We start from the raw sequence: 21,694 nt of genomic DNA, 5'->3' as shown, positions 1-21,694 counted from the left end.
GTTTATGGGACATATGGAGAGGGGGGGGATCTGGGAAAGGGGAAATCATTTGGAATGTAAACAAAGAATTTAGAAAATAAAAATATTAAAAAAAAGAACAGAGTCCAAAATGAAATAATTTCAAAAAAAATAATAATACTATTCTCCATTGAGACTCCCTTTGAAGGAACTAAATTTTCATTTGCAAGTGACTAATGGAGATTGCTTCTGGGTGAGGGGTGGAGGTGTGTGTCTACTTCTTTCAGCTTTAGGATCCTAACTGGTGCAGATCCACACAGGCACTATGCATTCTGCTTAAGTCTGTTTGTTTATATACATGTGCATAATGTTGATTTAGAGGCCTTGTTTCTTGGTGTCCTCCATCCCCTCTGGCTCTCACACTCTTTGTGATTGTTCTTCCATAGGGTTCCCTGAGCCCTCAGGGGAGAGATTTAATGGAGACATCCCATCTAGGACTGAGCTTTTCAAGGTTTCTAACTTGTTGCATAAAGTCTGGCTGTAAGTCTCTGTATTTATCCCTATCTTCAGCAGGAGGAAGCTTCTCTGAAGATGGCTGAGTATAGCAGAATACCGTTAGGAGTCATTTTATTGCTACTTTTTTTTTTTTTTAAAGAACAGCAGTATATGTTTTTATTCTAGGTTTCTGGGCTCTAGTTTCAGGTTCTTAGTCCCTCAAACAGTTTCAGGTATATAGATTGATCTCATGGAAAGGGCTTCAAGTCAAATTAGATATTGACTGGTTACACAAGCTTTGTACCACCATTGCCCTAGCATATATTGCAAGCAGACAAGCATTGTAGATCGAAGTTTTGTGTCTGGATTTATGTTTATATTTCTTTTTTTGTAGCATGTAGAATACCTTCCTGTACCAAGAACACTAGAAAGTAGGGGCCAAGCCTCTATGCAGGCAACAGCTCAACTTCTCCATGTTCAGTGAGTTGTGTAAGTGTTGTCTTTAGCAATGGGGCCTTGGTGTCAGTTTGTGAAGAGATAGTCTTTCCAACAGGCTGGATTGTTTCAAGATTTCCATGGAACCACTTTGGCCAAGAACTCAATTAGATGTAATTCAATCCCAATACGGAAAGCTTCGTTTTGTGATAAGAGATATCCATTTGGGGTTCTGTCTCTCCCATTATTTAGTGATTTTATTTATATCACCTTCATATATGTGTATACTTTAGCTTTTACTGTATTCAGTTTCCATACTACCCCTCAAACAGCCCTTAATTTTTGCTGTCTCTCCCATATACCCTCCTTTGTCCTCTCCACTCCCCCTCCACACTTGATCCTCCCATTCTAGATCCCCCATCCATCCATCCATCCATCCATCCATCCATCCATCCATCCATCCATAATTACTTACTCCATTTCTCTTTCCTAACGAGATTTACTTGTTCTCCCTAGTCCCTTATTCTGTACCTAGTCTCTGTGGTTCTGTAGATTGTAGTTTGGCTATCATTGTCTTAACAGCTGATATCCACATATAAGTAAGTACATATCTGTCTTTCTGAGAGAGACCTCACTCAGAATGATTTTTTTCTAGTTCCATCCATTTACTTTCAAGTTTTATAATTCCATTCTAATGTTTGAATAATACTGCATTGTGTAAATGTACCACATTTTAAAAACATCTTTTTCTGTTGAGGGATGTGTAGGTTGTTTCTAATTTCTGGCTCTATGAATAGAACAACAAGAACGTGTTTGAACAAGTGTCTCTGTGGTAGAGTGAAGCATCCTTTGGATATATGCCCAAGAGTGGTATAGCTGGGTCTTGAGGTAGTCTGGTTCCTATCTTTCTAAGGACCCATCACACTTATTTCCATCTTAGCTGAACAGTTTATCCTGTATAATTTATCCATCAGCAATGGATGAGTATTCCCCTTCACATTCTTGCTAGCATGAGTTACCACTTGTTTTGTTGATCTTAGCCATTCTGACAGATGTAAGATGAAATCTCAAAGTAGTTTTGATTTGCATTTCCCTGATGTCTAACGATGTTGAGTGATGTTGAGCGTTTCTTTGTTTATTAGCCATTTGAGTTTCCCCTTTTTAGAATTCTCTCTTTAAGCTGGGCAGTGGTGGCACACACCTTTAATCCCAGCACTTGGGAGGGAGAGGGAGGCGGGGTTTCTGAGTTTGAGGCCAACCAGGACAGCCAGGGCTATACAGAGAAATCTTGCCTTGAAAACAAAACAAAACAAAACAAAACAAAACAAAACAAAACAAAACAAAAAATTCTCTCAGTTTTTCACCCCATGTTTTAATTGGGTTGTTTGTTTTCTTGACATCTAGTTTCTTGACTTCTTTATGTATTTCGGATATTAGCCCTCTATTGGATGTGGATGTGTAGTTTAAAACTAACTTAAGTTTTTTAAGATTAAAAAAAAACTTTTCTGTTATGTTGGCTGCCACTTTGTCTGAATGATGGTGAAACTTCTCAGTATCAGGAAGTCCCACTTATTAATTGTGGACCTTAATGCCTATGCTGACAATGTTCTGTTCAGAAAGTCTTTTCCTGGGCAGTGAGTTCAAGACTATTCCCCATTTTTTTTTTCTCCTATCAAGTTCAGTGGTTTTATGTTTAGGCCTTGATTGATATGGAGTTGAGTTTTGTGCAGGATGATAAATATGAATCTATTTGCATTTTACATGTAGATGTCCAGTTTGATCAGTACCATTTGATGAAGAGGGCATCTTTTTTCCAGTATGTATTTCTGGCTTTATCAAAAATCATCAGTGTGTGGGTTTATGTCTGGGTCTTCAATTCCATTCTGTTGATCAGTGTGTCAGTTTTTGTGTTAGTACCAAGTGGATTTTATTATTATAGCTCTGTAGTCAAACTTGAAATTGGGGATCATGATACTTCCTGCAGTTCTTTTATTATTCAGCATTGTTTTAGCTATCCTGTCTGTTTCCTGTTTCCATATGAAGCTCAAGATTATCCTACCAGGATCTGTGAAGAATTGTCCAGGAATATTGATGGATACTGCATTGAATCCGTAGATTCCTTTTGGTAGGATAGCCATTTTTACTATAATAATTCTATTAATCCATGAGCACGGGAGATCTTTCCTTCTTCTGATATTTTCTTCAGTTTCTTTCTTCAGCATCTCAATGTTTTTTATATACAAGTATTTCACTTTCTTGGTTAGAGTTTCCCCAAAATATTTTATATTATTTGAGGCCATTTCCTGATTTTTTTGAGTCTATCACTTATATATAGGAGGCTACTGAATTATATGAGTTAATTTTTTGTATTCAGCTTCTTTGCTGAAAGAGGAGTTTTTGGTGGAATTTTGGGGTTACTTATGCATACTATCATATCATCTGCAAATAAAGATACTATGACTTCTTCCTTTCCAGTTTGTATGCCCTTGATCTCCTTCAGCTATCTTTAGCTATTACTCTAGTTAAGACTTAAAGTACTATATTGAATAGGAGTGAAGAGTGTGTATTGTTCCTGATGTTAGTGGAGTTTAGAATTGCTTAGAGTTTCTCTCCACTTAATTTGACTACAGGCTTGCTGTAAACTGCATTTATTAGGTTTAGGTATATCCTAATGTTTCCTTAATGTCTCCTGGACTTGTATCATAAAGGGCTGATGGATTTTGTCAGAAGCCTTTTCTGAATGTAAGAAAAATATCCTTCAGTTTGTTTATGTGGTGGATTACCTTTATTGATTTATGTATGTTGAACCATCCCTTCATTACTGCGATAAACCTTACTTAATCATGGTGGATGATGTTTTTGATGTGTTCTTGGATTTGGTTTGCAAGTATTTCTCTCTTTCTTTTTTTTAATTGGATATTTTCTTTATTTACATTTCTTTCTTTTTTAATTCTTTTTTTTTATTCAATATATTTTTTATTTATATTTCAAATGATTTCCCCTTTCCTGGCTCCCCACTCCCTGAAAGTCCCATAAGCCCTCTTCCCTCCCCCTGTTTCCCCATCCACCCCTTCCCGCTTCCCTGTTCTGGTATTGCCCTATACTGCTGCACTGAGCCTTTCCAGAACCAGGGGCCACTCTCCGTTCTTCTTGGACATCATTTGATATGTGGATTATGTCTTGGGTATTCCAAGTTTCCAGGCTAATATCTGCTTATAAATGAGTGCCTAATCATCAATGATCATCATGATTGATCTTTTGAGACTGGGTTACCTCACTTAGTATGATGTTCTCCAGCTCCGTCCATTTATCTAAGAATTTCAAGAATTCATTGTTTCTAATGGCTGAATAGTACTCCATTGTGTATATATACCACATTTTTTCTTTTTTCTTTTTTTTTATTGCGTATCTTCTTCATTTACATTGCCAATGGTAAAACCTTTCCCAATTTACCCCCTCCCAAAAGCCCCCCTCCCCAACGATTCCCTACTCCATCCTCCCACCCCATGCCTCCATGTATATGCCTCTCTACCCTACACAGTCCCACTTCCCCTCATCCCCCATCTGTTTCCCTTTGTTGTGGCCTCTATTGAGCCTTTACCTGACCAAAGACCACTCCTCTCACTGATGCCCAAAGAGGCATTCCTCTGCCACATTTTTGGCTGGAACCATGTATACCCCTTGGTTGATGGTTCAGTCTCTTGGAGTCTGGGTGTCTGAAGTCATTGTTCTTCCCATGGGGCTATACACCCCTTCAGCTCCTCTGGACCACCCTCCAGATCCTCTGTTGTGGACCCTAAGCTCAGTCCAATAGTTGGTTGCTAGTTTCTGCCTCAGAATTTGTAAGGCTCTGGCAGGGCCCCTCTGGAGACAGCCATGGTATGCTCCTTTTGGTACACGCTTTACGTCATAGTGTCGGGTTTTGCTGACTATTTATAGGATGAATCCCCAGGTAGGGCACTCGCTGGGTGGCCTTTACATCAGACTCTGATTCATACATTGCCTCTCTTGTTGCTCCTGTGAGCATTTTGTTCCCTTTCTCAGAGGAGCCATAGCACCTTCACTTAAGTCCTCCTCCTTCTTGAGCTTCCTGTGCTGGGTGAATTGTAACTTGTTTATTTTGAGTTTTTGAACTAGCATCTGCTTATTAGTGACTGCATACCATGTGCGTTCTTTTGTGACTGGGTTACCTCACTCAGGATGACACTTTCTAGTTCCATCCATTTGCCTAAGAATTTCATGAATTCATTGTTTCTAATGGCTGAATAGTACTCCATTGTGTAGATATACCACATTTTTTGCATCCATCCCTCCGTAGAGGGACATCTGGGTTCTTTCCAGCTTCTGGCTATTATAAATAGGGCTACTATGAACATAGTGGAGCATGTATCCTTATTACATGCTGGGGAATCCTCTGGGTATATTCCCAGGAGTGGTATAGCAGGGTCCTCCAGAAGTGACATGCCCAGTTTTCTGAGGAACTGCCAGACTGATTTCCAGAGTGATTGTACCAATTTGCAACCCCACCAGCAGTGGAGGAGTGTTCCACTTTTTCCACATCCTCACCAACACCTGCTGTCTCCTGAGTTTTTAATCTTAGCCATTCTGACTGGTGTAAGGTGAAATCTCAGGGTTGTTTTGATTTGCATTTCCCTAATGACTAATGATGTTGAACATTTTTAAGATGCTTCTCAGCCATCTGAAGTTCTTCAGGTGAAAATTCTTTGTTTAGCTCTGTACCCCATTTTTTAATAAGGTTATTTGGTTCTCTGGGGTCTAACTTCTTGAGTTCTTTGTATATATTGGATATTAGCCCACTGTCAGATGTAGGGTTGGTGAAGATCTTTTCCCAATTTGTTCGTCCTTTTGATGGTGTCCTTTGCCTTACAGAAACTTTGTAATTTTATGAGATCTCATTTGTCAATTCTTGATCTTAGAGCATAAGCTATTGGTGTTCTTTTCAGGAACTTTCCCCCTGTACTGATGTCCTCAAGGGTCTTCCCCAGTTTTTTTTCTATTAGTTTCAGTGTGTCAGGTTTTATGTGGAGGTCCTTGATCCACTTGGAGTTGAGCTTAGTACAAGGAGATAAGGATGGATCAATTCCCATTCTTCTGCATGCTGACCTCCAGTTGAACCAGCACCATTTGTTGAAAAGGCTATCTTTTTTCCACTGGATGTTTTCAGTTCCTTTGTTGAAGATCAAGTGGCCAGAGGTGTGTGGGTTCATTTCTGGATCTTCAATCCTATTCCATTGATCTGCCTGCCTGTCATTGTACCAATACCATACAGTTTTAACTATATTAATCCTGCCAATCCACGAGCATGGCAGATTTTTCCATTTTCTGAGGTCTTCTTCCATTTCCTTCTTCAGAGACTTGAAGTTCTTATCATTCAGATATTTCACTTGTTTGGTCAGAGTCACACCAAGGTATTTTATATTGTTTGTGGCTATTGTGAAAGGTGTCATTTCCCTAATTTCTTTCTCAGCCTGCTTATCCTTTGAGTATAGGAAGGCTACTGATTTGCTTGAGTTGATTTTATAACCTGCCACTTTGTTGAAGTTGTTTATCAGCTGTAGGAGTTCTCTGTACTTGAGGTACTAGTTAGGGCAATTAGATAACATAAGGAGGTCAAAGGAATACAAATTGGAAAGGAAGAAGTCAAACTATCACTATTTGCAGATGATATGATAATATACTTAAGTGACCCAAAAAACTCCACCAGAGAACAACTTTATTTACATTTCAAATGTCATCCCCTTTCCCAGTCCCCCCTCCCTGCCCCAAAACCCCATATCTCATCCCCCTCCCCCTGCTTCTATGAGAGTGTTCCCCCACACACCCACCCATTCCACTCCCTGCCTTCCCTGCCCTGGCATTCCCCTACACTGGGGCATTAAGCCTTCATGGGACTAAGGGCCTGTCCTACCATTGATGCCCAACAAGGCCATCCTCTGCTACAGATGTGGCTGGAGCCACGGGTCCCTCCATGTGTACTCTTTGGTTGGTGGTTTAGTCCTTGGGAGCTCTGGGGGGGTTCTGGTTGGTTGATATTGTTCTTCTTTCCATGGAGTTGCAAACTCTTCAGCCCTTTTTCTAACTCCTTCATTGGGGACCCCATGCTCAGTCCAATGGTTAGCTGCAAAATTCTGCTTCTGTATTTGTCAGGCTTTGGCAGAGCTTCTCGGGAGACAGCTATATCAGGCTCCTGTCAGCAAGCATGTCTTGGCATCCACAATAGTGTCTGGGTTTGGTGACTGTATATGGGATGAATCCCCAGGTAGGACAGTCTCTGGATGGCCTTTCCTTCTGTCTCTGCTCTACAATTTGTCTCTGTATTTGCTCCCATGAGTATTTTGTTCCCCCTTCTAAGAAGGACTAAAGCATCCACACTTTGGTCTTCCTTCTTCTTGAGCTTCATGTGGTCTGTGAATTGTATTTTTGGTATTCTGAGCTTTTGGGCTAATATCCACTTATCAGTGAGTGCATACCATGGGTGTTCTTGTGCGACTGGGTTACCTCACTCAGGATGATATTATATAGTTCCATTCATTTGCCTAAGAATTTCATGAAGTCATTGTTTTTAATAGCTGAGTAATACTCTATTGTGTAAATGTACCACATTTTCTGTATCCATTCCTCTGTTGAAGGACATCTGGGTTCTTTCTGGTTTCTGGCTATTATAAATAAGGCTGCTATGAACATAGTGGAGCATGTGTCCTTGTTATATGTTGAGCATATTTTAGGTATATTATCAGGAGTGGTATAGCTGGGTCCTCAGATAGTGCTACGTCCTATTTTTTGAGGAACCACCAGACTGATTTCCAGAGTGTTGTACCAGCTTGCAATCCCACCAACAATGGAGGAATGTTTCTTTTTCTCCACATCCTTGTCAGCATCTACTGTCAACTGAGTTTTTGATCTTACCGTTCTAACTGGTGTGAGGTGGAATTTCAGGACTGTTTTGATTTGCGTTTTCCTGATGACTAAGGATGTTGAACATTTCTTTAGGTGCTTCTCGGACATTTGATATTTCCTCAGTTGAGAATTCTTTGTTCAGCTCTTACCCCATTTTTAAATATGGTTATTTGGTTCTCTGGAGTCTAACTTCTTGAGTTCTTTGTATATATTGCATATTAGCCCTCTATTGTATGTTAAATTGGTAAAGATCTTTCCCCAATCTGTTGGGTGCCATTTTGTCCTATTGACAGTGTCCTTTGTCTTATAGAAACTTTGCAATTTTATGAGGTCCCATTTGTCTATTGTTGATCTTAGAGCATAAGCCATTGGTGTTCTGTTCAGGAAATTTCCCCCTGTGCCCATGTGCTTGAGGCTCTTCCCCATTTTCTCTTCTATTAGTTTCAGTGTATCTGGTTTTATGTGGAGGTTGTTGATCCACTTGAGCTTTGTACAAGGAGATAAGAATGGATCGATGTGCATTCTTCTACATGCTGACCTCTAGTTGAACCTGCACCATTTGTTGAAAATGCTCTTTTTCCCCCACTGGATGGTTTTAGCTCCTTTGTCAAAGATCAAGTGACCATAGGTGTGTGGCTTCATTTCTGGGTCTTCATTTTTATTGCATTGATCTACCTGCCTCTGTACAGTTTTTATCACTATTGCTTTGTAATTCAGCTTGAGGTCAGAAGTTAATTGTTGAGAATAGTTTTTGCTATCCTACGTTTTTTGTTATTCCAAATGAATTTGCAAATTGCTCTTTCTTAACTCTATGAAGAATTGAGTTGGAATTTTGAGCACGTTTTTTATTGAGAATTTTTTGTTTTTTTGTTTGTTTTGTTTTGTTTGTTTGTTTTCGAGACAGGGTTTCTCTGTATAGCCCTGGCTGTCCTAGAACTTATTCTTTAGACCAGGCTGGTCTCGAGCTCAGAAATGTGCCTGCCTCTGCCTCCCAGAGTGCTGGTATTACAGTTGTGCGCACCACCACCACCACCACCTGGCTTCATTGAGAATTTTTGCACCTATGTTCATAAGGGAAATTGGCCTGTAATTTTCTTTCTTTGTTGGGTGTTTAAATGGTTTAGATCAGGGTAACTATGGCCTCATAAAATGGTTTAGGCAATGCCCCTTCTGTTTTCTCTTTTGTGGAGTAATTTGAGGAGTATTGGTATTAGCTCTTCTTTGAATGTATGGTAGAATTCTATAGTAAAATCATCTATAATATCATTTTGTTTGTTTGTTTGAGAAACTTTTAGTGACTGCTTCTATTTCATAGGGGTTATACATCTGTTTTAATTGTTTATCTAGTCTTGATTTAACTTTGGAAGAGGTATGTATCAAGGAAATGATCCATTTCTTTTAGATTTTCCAATTTGATGAAGTACAGGTTTTCAAAGTATATCTTTATGATTCTCTGAGTTTCTTCAATATTTGTTGTTTAAATCGCCCTTTCTGAGTTTAGTCAATTTTAATATTCTTCAATGTCTTTTAGTTAATTTGGATAAAGATTTGTCAACCTTACTGATTTTCTCAAAGAACCAATTTTTTATTTCACTGATTCTTTGTATTTTTTGTTTGTTTCTACTTTATTGATTTCAGTTCTAAGTTTGATTAATTTTTTTGATGTCTACTTTTGGAGGTGACTTTTTTTGTTATAGAGCTTTCAGGTGTGCTATTAAGTTACTAGTATGAGATCTCCCCCCCCCCTTTTTTTAAATATGGGTGCTTAGTGCTATGAACTTGTTCCTCTGATCGAGGTGAGAATCTCCAATTAGCCTAACTGCTTTCCTGGCTTGAGTGGCTTGTGGGTTCCTGGAGAACCTTGTCCTCAGTTTTACTGGAGACTTTGTCCATATAGCTTCTCATGGTGTGAAGCTATTTCTATCCCAGCAGTTTTTATAGCTATCCTTTCTTCCATCCAGGCATTAGACAGACTAATTCATTTTAGCTTGGAGATTGGGTGTGTTCGTGGTGGAATGGGCATAGACTGCGAATATCCTCCCTGATGCATTCTGTCCGGTGCTGTGTATTCATTCTGTGTAGACATAGCAGCACTGACCCCAATTAAGAAGATGTGCTTTTCTCTCTGAGGAAATTCTTTCTAATTAGTGATCTATTTCTGTCCTTCTATCATAAAACAAAGGTCACCAACTGGTAGTCCTTGACTGTTTTGGATACTTTGGTCCTAGCAGTTTGCAAGACTGGAGCTGTTAGAGTAACCCAGTCTTTGCTGTTCTGTTCTGATGCCTGTAAAGCTTCAACCTTAGACATTGTTGCCTTTAGGATTTGACCTGTGTCATGTACCTAATATTATAGTACAGCATCAAGGATAAGTCCATGATAAGATTGCCTTTCATCAGCCACATATGTAATCTCTACTTTTACTTATGCTGGTGTTACAAATAAAGGGAAAAAGGAAAGATGCTGTTGTTGCTTTGGAAGAAGTTTCCTTGTGGCAGAGATCTGGGAAACAGTTGAGGATTTTGTACTATTTTAAGTGAACAGTGTAAGTCACAGAAGAAAAGGAGGAGGAAGAGGAAAGCAGGGGGAAGAAGAAGAGGAGCAGGGGGATGGGGAGGAGGAGGAGACGGAGATGACCACCACCTAACTTAGCTTTATCCATGTTCAGGACCACTGATAAATAACCTGGATCTAAACAGGTGCCTATGTATGGTCAGGAGAAGGGGAGTGTTTTAGATGAGAGAGTAGCATGTACAACTCATTGGACTAGTGAAAGGCTGGTACTTTTAGAGACTAGGAATTTATTGCCATCAGGAATAGGACAAAGAAGCAGTTGATGCTCCAATAAAATCAGGTAGGGCTCATACCATAGAAGGTTTTAGAAAAGACTAGTTTCAATTTAAGGTGAAGTTAAGGATTGCAAAGAATCCTAGTGCAGAACAGAAAGAACCTTTGAAGTTAGGAGACTGTTGCCTTAATTTTCTTCATTTCGGATCTTCTAGCATATTAGCTTTTGTTAGCAGACACTGAGGAATGTATCTTTCTTCTTCATCCTTTCTAGGACTCTCTGAGATCTGAGGGATCTGCATCACTATAATACTGTTTCCCAGGATTATACAGACTTAGCTATATTATCCTTAAAAGAGCCCCCCCCCCTCCAAACACACACTTTGTTTCAGGTACTATTCTAAGCTGTTACCATAAATTGACTCATTTATACCTAAGTGCTATATGTATGAGGGCATTATTGTTACCTCTATTTATAGATGATGTGCATGGTGCATTGTAAGTAAGTGATAAACCCACAATTCAAACTGAAGCAACACACTTTAGAAGCAAGGTCTAGCTTGAATTCTCACCAGTTTAATCCTCTTAACAGCTAAGATATGTGTCCAGCATTCTGTGTGTTGTAGGGTAAACTCAAATAAGAGACAACCTTTCTGCTATTTAATAACTGGATACTCTGCTGTATGCTAGGGTCTATACTTGGAGATGAGTTTAGGAAGCTAAATTCATTATTCAGTTAGGTATTCTAGGGAATTTAAACTGTAAGTGAATAGAGATATATAGTCTCTACTTTTGAGTTGCTTAGGGAAGATTGGAAGGGGCTAATTAAATGGTAATTATAGTGTAGAAGGAGTACTGTCATAAATATGCACCTTGAGAACTAAGGGAACAAATAAATAAGGGCATTCAGTTAACTTACCTGGAAGCATGGAAAACTACAAAGAGGCAGTGGCTTTAACAGGCATAAAGTTTTAATAGGCATGAAACATTTCATATGGACCATGTGGAAAGGCTTGAAGCTATAAAAGTGCATGCTTTGCTTAAGAACTAGAAATGGTTTGATATTTCTAGAGAGTTGTTACTTTTTTTGGAAATAGCTAGAGATTGTTTTTTTAAGTTTTTTTTGTAGCAACTACTTAGACTTTTTGTTTTGTTTTGTTTGTTTTGTTTTGTTTGTTTTGTTTTGTTGAGATAGTGTGTCACTAGGTAGTCCTGGCTGTTCTGAAATTTGCTATGCAGACAAGTCTGGCCTTGAACTCATAGAACTCTACCTGCCTCTGCCTCCTGAGTTCAATTAAAGTGATGCTACATCTGGTTTCAGTTCTGCTCTTACAGTATAAACTAACCTATAGATAATGTGTCCCTGAATTAGTGGGGCTGTATTCTGATAATGTTTTACCCTGGGGGTGGGCATGCGGCTCAGCCAGTAGTGACATTCTTGTTTAGCATGCACAAAGCCCCGGGTTTTATCCCAGCACCACAAGAACTGGGCACGGTGGTAGGAAATGCTGGTAATCCCAGCACTCTGGACGTGGAATCAGGAGGATCAAAAATTCAAGACTGTTTTTGACTATAAAATAGAGTTGATGTCAGCCTAGGATATATACTAGAACAAACCCCAAATGAAAAAAATATGTAAATACAAAGACTGTACACTGGATTTGGCTTTTTATAGCATCCTGACCCCTGGTCTGGTTGGGAGGGAGAGCATGAAGGAATGTCACTGGAAAATATGTAGGTTATGAGGAGCCATGGAATTTTAGAGGAGTTGGTCAAGTTAGCTTCATGTTTCATAAAGGTCATTTTAGTGGTTTGGTTTGGTTTTGAGACAGGGGCTTAAGTAGTCCAGGATGACCTTGAACTCTTGATCTTGATATCTCAGACGTTATACTAGAATCCACTGTACCCCACTTCATTCTAGTGTTTATACTGGCAGAAGACCTAACTGCATGAAGATGAGAAATGACTCTCTTCTCCTAACCTTTTAGCAGCAGCTGGTGAGTGCCACTCAGGACAGTTATTTCACCTCTGAAACGTGTCCTAGTACTTGGTATAAACAGCACCTGGAGCTATGGCAGCTAAGATGACAGTTCTTACATGCGGTGGCACACTTTTGTAATTCCAGTACTGAGGATACTGAAGCAGTTGGGCCACGTGTTTATGGCTAACCTTCACTACATAGCAAATCCCTGCATCGAGAAACAAACAAACTAAGCATGGTGGTGCATGCCTATAATCTCAACACTTGGGAGGCGGAAGCAAGAAGATCAGGAGTTCAAGGCTAGTCTCAAAATACAAATAACATAAACAAAAAAGCTGATCAATGCTAGATGTTTTAAGATACAAAGAAGAGATGAGAAACATGGGTTTTTAATATTTGCAAGGAGGGGACTTTAGAGGTGCTGTTCGTTGGAAGGCATAGAAGACATAATGAGAATCAAAGTTGGATAGTGGAGGAAGGAGGCAGTGGTCCTAAGGGGCAGCCCTGGAGAGGTGCTCAGGTCCCTGCACCTGAAGGTGTACCAATCTGGCTTCAAGTCACTGAGTTCTGTCCTCCGAGGAGGTGAGCTGGGATGGTGCTGAGGGAATCTAGAGCTGTATTTTCCTCCTTCTCTGCTACCACCCACAGGACTTCACTACAGCTTGGGGTTGTCTTTTGCTACCTCCTGGAAGATCACTTTTCTGAACTCAGAGCTAAATATACCTAGTGACAGCTGGTGCTTTGGCACTTAGACAAGCTACTGAGCCGCCGTTCTAGCCAATGCTGCATTCCCCATGGTAAGACAAAACTTTTAGGGCACCTTCTTGGACCTTCTTGAGAGAGGAGCTCCTTGTTCTGAGCTTGAAACAGCAAATCCTTGTTTTGAGAGCCAAAAAAATCAATCTGATTTTTGTTGTTGCTTTTTATTGCTTTTAAATGTTGGTCTTGTTAAGACGTAAGCTATTTGCTAGCTATAGGACAATATTTAGAGTAAAATAAGATTAATGCTTATCTAAAATATAGTAGAAATTGCAGTTATATTTTAAGATAACATTCTTTTTAAATTCTATTTAATTTAATTTTATTTGTTTTGCCTGCATATATGTGAGTGCATCAGATCTCCTGCACCTGGAGTTACAGACTGAGCTGTCATCTAGGTCCTGGGGATAGAATCTGGGTCCTCTGAAAGAGCAGCCAGTGCTCTTAACTGCTGAGCCATTCCTCCAGCTAATAGAACATTCTTGTCTCAGTATTTTACTGTATGCTTATAATTCTAGCATGCAAGAGGCAGAGGCAGGAGGACTGCTGTAAGTCTGAGATCATTCTAGTCTACATATTGAGTTCTAGTTCTAGGCTAGCCAGGGGTATATAATGAGACTCCTGTTTTGAAACAAAACAAAAAGAAGAAAGAAAAGGTAAGAAAAATTATTATTATTATTATTTTTTTTTTTAAAAAGGCAGGCTCTCATGTAGCTCAGGATGGCCTCTGAATTATTGTTGTCAAGGCTAACCTTGAATAGCTGTTTTTCCTGCTTCTACTTCCCAAGTACTGGGATACTGGTGTGCATTACTACTCCTGGCTAAAGAAAAAGTTCTTGTATGTTTTGTTTATAACTGGATAACTGGATCTTCTGCCATGGAACATATGGTTTTGAAGGGAAGTTAGATACATAGCAACTCTAGTAGGAATACACACTGGAGCTGTGGAGCATAAAGGTCATCTTTGGTCAAGGTGTTTCTGTACTTACCTACTTTTGAGTTATGCTTTAAAGTTTAGAAATCCTTTTGTGAATACCAGGAACTATTATACTCTGTGTCTCTGTGGGGCCGAGGGTCTCATGCTTGAGCAACGTGAGCTGTATAAATACTGCATAGAATGTGAGTGCTGGAGCAGCAGCAGGTGGACAGCACATGCTCTTGGGGAGGGGCAGCCGCTGTTTGGCCCGGCCATCTTGTTGCACCTGCTTGTGGATCCAGGTGTGGCGCAAAGAGGACAACCTTGAGTCCTTCATTAGCTCCTTAAGCACCAACTCTTGGGCCTGCAGGTTTCCTTTCCACTTTGATATTGGCAATTGATGTTTTCCTCAGTTTTAAGTAGAACATTCATTCCCTCCACATTTCAGGGCTGGAGAGATGGTAGTTAAAGGAATGCATTGCTCTTCTAGAGGTCTCCTGAGTTGTTAGCTCAATTCGAGGGGGGTCTGATGCCTCTGTTCTCTCACGTACACAAATACACACAGAGAAGTATAAATTTAAATTATATTTGAAATAGAACCGATTACATAAAACTTCATTAGTTCCCATTCTCCTTTTCTTTCCCCTTTCTTTTGCTTCTCTCTTCTCCCCTTCTTTCTCTCTTTCTCCCTCCCTCCCTCTCCTTCCTTCCCTTTCCCTTTCCCTTTCCCTTTCCCTTTCCCTTTCCCCTTCCCCCTTCCTTCTTCCCCCTTCCCCCTTCCCCCTTTCCCCTTCCCCCTTCCCCCTTCCCCCTTTCCCCTTCCCCCTTCCCCCTTCCCCCTTCCCCCTTTCCCCTTCCCCCTTCCCCCTTCCCCCTTCCCCCTTCCTTCCCCCTTCCCCCTTCCCCCTTCCTTCCCCCTTCCCCCTTCCTTCCCCCTTCCCCCTTCCTTCTCCCTTCCCCCTTCCTTCCCCCTTCCCCCTTCCTTCCCCCTTCCCCCTTCCCCTTTCCCCCTTCCCCCTTCCCCCTTCCCCCTTCCCCCTTCCCCCTTCCCTTCCCTTTCCTGATTTCTGTGGGGGTGGCTTTCAAGACAGGGTTTCTCTTTGTAGCCCTCGCTGTCCTGGAACTTGTTCTGTAGACCAGGCTGGCCTCAAATTCACATCTGAGATCTGTGTCCCTCTGCCTCTTTAGTGCTGGTATTAAAGGTATGAACCACCATGCCTAGCCAAGCTCTCTCTCTCTCTCTCTCTCTCTCTCTCTCTCTCTCTCTCAGCATTGTTTTTTTCTTTTTCCCTTCTTTGACTCTTTCCTCTCCTGTGTTTTTACCCTTCCCCCCCAAAAAGAGTTCAGAGTCATCCTCAGGTACAAAAAAAGTTCCAGGTTAGCCTGGGCTATATGAGACTTTGTCCATAATAAACAAACAAACAAAAAACCAGACAAACTAAAGAATTGGAGCTGCTGGGAAAATAGCTCAGTTGGTAAAGTGACCACCACACAATTGTGAAGACATGAGTTTTGATACCCAGCATCCATATAAAAAGTCATGCACTGCAGCACATGTCTGTAACTTCAGGGCTGGTGTGGATGGATGGGTGAATTTCTGGAACTTGCTGGAAAGTCAGTCTAACCAAATTGAGAGTTTCCAGGTTCAGTGAGACCCTGCCTCAAAAGGTAAGGTGGTAAATGTTGACCTGTGACTTTTGCAAATGTACATGTGTGCACAGATATGCACATACATAATGCATATTTCTTTTAAAAATTAGCTTCTTTGTTTCCCATGTGGCTTGTTGAGTCCACTGTCACTCTGTTGTTATGATGATGATGATGATGATGAAGATGATGATGATAAAAACAGTGTGAGGATAGAATTCTAACATATCTGCCTCTTTCATATGAAACTTATAACAAAGTGAGAAATTGTTTCCACTGGCAACTGAGGCATTCACATAAGAAGATACATAAGTGGAGTTTATAAGTAGTACATTGGAAATGTGTTATGTATAGCTGGAGACAAGTGACTTGTGGAGATCTTGGTGGGCTTGTTCACAAGTATCTCCTGTGATTTGTGTGCTTTTCCCTTACAGTTCCTAAGGGAAGACCTCAATTACCATGATCCAACAGTGAAACACAGCACCTTCCATGGTGAGGATAAGCTTATCAGCGTGGAAGACTTGTGGAAGGCATGGAAGTCATCAGAAGGTAACAGGCAGCTGGGTTGTAGATTGTAGTTGTCAGAGGTTTAGAGAAGAGTGAGGATGAATAGATACTGGCCTTAAAAGGACATGAACAACCAAAAAATGCTTAAGAAGAAGTGAGTTACTGAAATCATTCTAAATAGTCATGGAATAAGACCCAGTTACAGTCATTATGCTGGCAAAGGGATTTGAAGTTGTCCTTCATTAGGATGTCTTGAATTCTAGCCTATCAACTTCTGTCCTCACACTATCCTCCATAGAAATCTACCAGCTTGTTACGTCATCCCCAGAGATAAGTAGCTTGCTGTTCTCTTGAGGCAGCCTGTTCTGTACTCTCAGCCCAGTCCACCTCATCTGCGTCCCAGATGATTCAAAGGTTGAGTGGCAGTAAAATGGGTCAGGCCCTGAATCTTTTGTCTCCACCACTTCTCCATGCCAAGTTAAATAGTCCTTCATCTTTGGATAAAACATTTTCAGCCTCTTTCTGATTCGGATGTCCCTTTTGTAAACATTTTTATAATATATTTCTTATATCCTTGAGCTGGGCACAGAATCCTAAATGTGGTTTGATTTACACAGAGCTGATCTGCATTGCCAACTTCTAGGCCCTGGGCCCTGGGCATATATACTAACACTTCCTGATTCAATGCTAGTTTCCTTAGTGGTCACATTACTGACTCATGCTGAATTTACCAGTGAAAATTTTAGACTCTTCTAGTAATAAAGTTCCTAAACCCTGACTACCTTGTTTCCTTCCCCTGGGGCATTCTATTCAGAATTCTGAGTAAAAGACCATGTTTGGTTTTATGACACTTGACAGGAAAGTGACAGATCTTTAGCTTCCTCTTTTATCTCTGTGACTGGAACTCCCATGGATCTCAGTAGGGTTGGAAGCTTGTGGTTCAGTTGAACAAAGCGCTGCATTTGTTTCCCACATTGGGAAACCTAGCTTTTGGAGTACATACTTGTAATCACAGCTTCTGGGAAGCAGAAGCAAGAAGACCAGAAGTTTAAGATCAACCTCACTAAGTTCAAGGGCAGCGTGGGGTCTGGGAAACCCAGTCTCTTAAGACAGATAGATAGGTAGACAAACAGACAGACAGACACTGGAAACAGCATTTTCCAAGGTCTTATAGAAGAGATGTATCCTAGTTTACTTTCTCTTACTGTGACCAAAATCAACCTGGGGAGGAAAGGGTTAACTTGGCTTCTAGCCTATAGTCCATCTCAGGAGAACCAAGGCAGGGCCTGAAGCAGGGACCATAAAGGAGTGATGCTTACTGGCTTGCACTTCATGGCTTGTTGAGTTTGCTTTCTTAGACCAGTCAGGACCTCCTGCCTTGGGGCACATCACTCCAGAGGCCTGTGCCCTCCCACATCAATCATTAATTTAGAAATGCCCCAGAAGCTTACCTACAGACTGATGTTATGGAGACATTTTTCTCAATTGAGATTCCCTCTCCTAAGACAATCCTAGCTGTGTCAAGTTGATGACAACAACAGCAAACAAAACAAAAAACAAAAAACCCAAACAAACAAACAAACAAACAAAAACCCCCCAAAACCTGACCAGTATAAGGTGTTAAGAAAGATTAATCATGAGTTATCCAGAACTTCAGAATTTTGAGAGTGTCTCTTTATTTTGCCCATACTGGCCTTAGACTCTTGGAGCTTAGCCTTATAGGCAGCTGGGATTATAGGCACCTGCCACTGTTTCTAATTTTCCTTGTTTTTAGATGAGGACATTTAGGACTTGGCTTATAAAATTGTGTGTTAATTTGTCATGCATTTAGGAGTGCCAGGACTAGATGTTGATCTTCTGATCCTTGTAGATCCTTGTCATCTGATGGTAGACAACACTACTTTTAATAGAATGAGACAGTTTCTATTTTTATTGAGATTCTTACCTGTGACTCTAGAAATTTTGTTTTTTGTTTTTTGTTTTCATTTGGTTTTTTCGAGACAGGATTTCTCTGTATAGCCCTGACTGTCCTGGAACTCACTCTGTAGACCATGCTGGCCTCGAACTCAGAAATCCGCCTGCCTCTGCCTCCCAGAGTGCTGGGATTATAGGCGTGCGCCACCACTGCCCGGCGCAACTCTAGAATTTAAATCTGAGCAGGAGCATGCATATGTAGTTAGAGAACATTAGCTTCAGTAGTTTTGCAGCAGGAAATGGAGAAGTTGCGGCCACTTACCTGTTTTATCAGCTTAGAGCAAGCCTGTAAAGAAAAGAATCAGGTAGGAGAGAGCTTTTTGGAACTCTTCAGAAGTTTAGACGTGTGTGTGTGTGTGTGTGTGTGTGTGTGTGTGTGTGTGGTATATGTGTGGCACACACACACATATACACACACACACACTCCTGCAGTTGAATGTGTCTTTACATCAATGCAGGCTGTCTACTGAAGAGAGATGAAGCAATGACATGAGCTTTGGCATTACATTAGCATTGCCAGGGAAAATCTTCCAGCAATCTGTTTAATTTTTTTTTCTTCTCTAATAGCATGATGATAAGTGCCTAGTTTTTATGAGTAGATTCTATAAGTATGAACTTAGAATGCAAGAGGTGAGGAGCATATTCATGGCCTTTCTACAAGCTCAAACAAACATGACCACGAAAGGAAAGCGACCAAAGGTAGACAGGGATGGAGAACTGAATCTTAATACTCGAGAACAGCTCAGACCACTTTCTGGTCAGGACTTTATTTCTGGATTTAGCAACTATTTGGAACTCTTCCAGTGTAATTCAAATTACAGGAACATGGAAGACAATGGAGTATGTTTTTTTAGAAGGGGCTGCTCATTTGCCCTTAGCAGGAAAACATATAGCAGTGTGCCTCTCTGCTGAGAAGTCATATACGTGTACCTTTTCAGGACTGGTTTGCCAGCAGGTGATAGATTAAAAGTAAGAACCTTCTTGTGCCCAATAATTTGTCTCATTATTTAGAGAAAGTCTCCTATTCTCTGTAGAGTGAGTTTCCAGAGCTATGAAAGGCATGTAGTATTTTGGCATTAATTCAAACTGGCTGGCCTGAACATAGCTAACTGGTGTAGATATCAGTTTTAGTCATTCATGTTCAGAACATTATCAGGCTAATGTCATGCCTTTTTGTGTGACTAGTGTTATTGTTAACATTCTCTGACTAATATTGGAAACCAGTGTTTTTTTCCTTGTTTTTTCTCTCTGTTTCTCTTCCTGTATCTGTGTCTCTGTCTCTGTATGTCTGTCTCTGTCTCCCTTTCTGTCTGTCTCTCTCTCTCTCCTTTCTCTACCCCACTTTTCCTGTGTTATTTAGATCTTAGCAGAAAAGTCTGCTAACCTTTTCATTAACCAGCTCTGGGTTTTAATAATAAAACCAACAGCAACTCAAAAACAACTCTGAGGCATGTGTAGTACTTCACACATGCTAAGCGCTGTTTTAAGTGTTTTCCTTATGGTCATCTCATTTCTCATGGCCTTATATGTATAGTACTGTGGCTTTGAGTTCTCTCTATTTTCAGATGTGGAAAACGAGGCAAGGAGATTAAGTGGAACAATGGAATATAACTCTATTACTATTTGTAGTTACTTAAGATGTCACAGAGTAAGGTCATGGCTCCTCACTGCTTTCTCACACTTCTGACTGACTTGGTTATAAAGTTGGGCCTTCCCAGGCCATTTGCACTTTACTACCAACCCCCACCTTCTTCTTCTCCTCCTCCCTCTCCCCTTTCTATTAGCTGTTGCTACATTTTTGAAAGAAAAAGAAATTTTGTTTATTTCCTCCCTCTTTCCCTCTTGTGGGGCAGCATCTCAAGTAGCCAAGGCTAGCTTTGAACTCTTGATTCTCCTGCTTCTCTGTGGGTTACAAGCCTGTGGCGCCTGGTGCTACCAAACTCCATAGGATCAAGGGCCTCCTCCACTACTGATGTCAGGCAAGGTTGTCCTCTGCTACATATGTATCTGGAGCATGGATCCCTCCATGTAGTTGGTAGTTTAGTCTCTGGGAGCTCTGGGTGGTCCAGTTAATTGATATTGTTCTTCCTACAGGGCTGCAATTCCCTTCAGATCTATCCCTGTACATGGTGGTCTAGGCCCTGGGAGCACTGGGTGTTCTGGCCAGCCAACATTGTTCTTCCTATGGGGTTGCAATCTCCCTCTGCTCCTCCAGTCCTTCAGCCAGCTCCCTGTGACTGGGATCCCCAAGCTCAGTGTGATGGTTGACTCCAAGCATCCACATCTGCATTGGTCAGTTGCTGGCAGAACATCCCAAGGAACAGCCACACAGGGGTCCTGTTAGCAAGTGCCTCTTGGCAACAGCAACAGTGTCAGGGTTTGGTGTTTGCAAACAGGATGGAACCCCAGATGGCGCGGTCCTGGATGGGGGCAAAGACTGAAAGAAATACATTTTATTTGGAAGATTTTGCTTGGCTCTCAATTTCAGAAGCCTTGTTGCCTTTGGTCAGTGGTAAGGTATTCTCTTGCAGGGATCACTTGGCAGGGGAAACTGTTTACTTTGTGGTGACTGGAAAGCAAAGAAGGGAGTGTATGACAAAGTGATCTGGGCTCCTAATATCCATATGTCACAAGTGACCAAACTTCCCTCTGCTAAGCCACATCTACAGGTTCTCCTACTACTTCTAGGTATAGGTCCCCCACCCTGTTATAGTTTAGTGTATCTTTTTTTTCTTTTCATTATTGATTATTTTATTTTCAAAGTACTGCAGGTTGAACCCAGAAGGTGCTTTCCCATTGAGCTATATCCCCAGGCCTTGTCTGTGTTTTTTAAATTTAAAATGCATTACTAGGCATGTATGTTTCATACCTGAAATGCCAGCATTTGGAAGACTGAGGCAGGAAAATTGACTCGAATTGGAAGCTAGCCTAGTCTACATGATGAGATCCTTTCTTTTCTTTTCTTTCATTTGTTCTTTCTTTCTTTCTTTCTTTCTTTCTTTCTTTCTTTCTTTCTTTCTTTCTTTCTTTCTTTCTTTCTTTCTTTCTTCTTCCTTCATTCTCTTCTCCTTCTTCCTTCTTCCTTCTTCCTTCTCCTTCTTCTTTTTAAAAAAGGACTGTTGGATGTGGTAATGCATGCCTTTATTCCCAGCACTTAGGAGGTAGAGGCAGACATTCTCTGACTTCAAGGCTGTCTACAGAGTAAGTTCCAGGATAGCTGGGTCTACATAGAGAAACTCCATCTTGATAAATAAAAGTCCTAACACCCAGAAGGCAGGAGATCCAGCTAGTTTGTCTGCATAGTGAGCTTCAGGAAG

At 40.8% G+C, this 21,694-nt stretch overlaps 1 protein-coding gene across 2 annotated transcripts in view; it reads left to right on the top strand.

Moving 5' to 3' along the window:
- Stim1 (stromal interaction molecule 1) overlaps positions 1–21,694 on the top strand; it is a 182,283-nt gene that overhangs the window by 112,752 nt on the left and 47,837 nt on the right. For both annotated transcript variants that reach the window (XM_052156123.1, XM_052156124.1), the window contains exon 3: positions 16,331–16,445. In XM_052156123.1, the coding sequence (XP_052012083.1) occupies positions 16,331–16,445 (115 nt within the window). The remainder of the gene's footprint in view (positions 1–16,330; positions 16,446–21,694) is intronic.

Source organism: Apodemus sylvaticus, chromosome 1, assembly GCF_947179515.1.
Source record: "Apodemus sylvaticus chromosome 1, mApoSyl1.1, whole genome shotgun sequence".
NCBI classification, from domain to species: Eukaryota; Metazoa; Chordata; class Mammalia; order Rodentia; family Muridae; genus Apodemus; species Apodemus sylvaticus.
The sequence above is the reverse complement of the archived record's forward strand: the minus strand, read 5'-3'. Positions and strand labels throughout refer to the sequence as shown.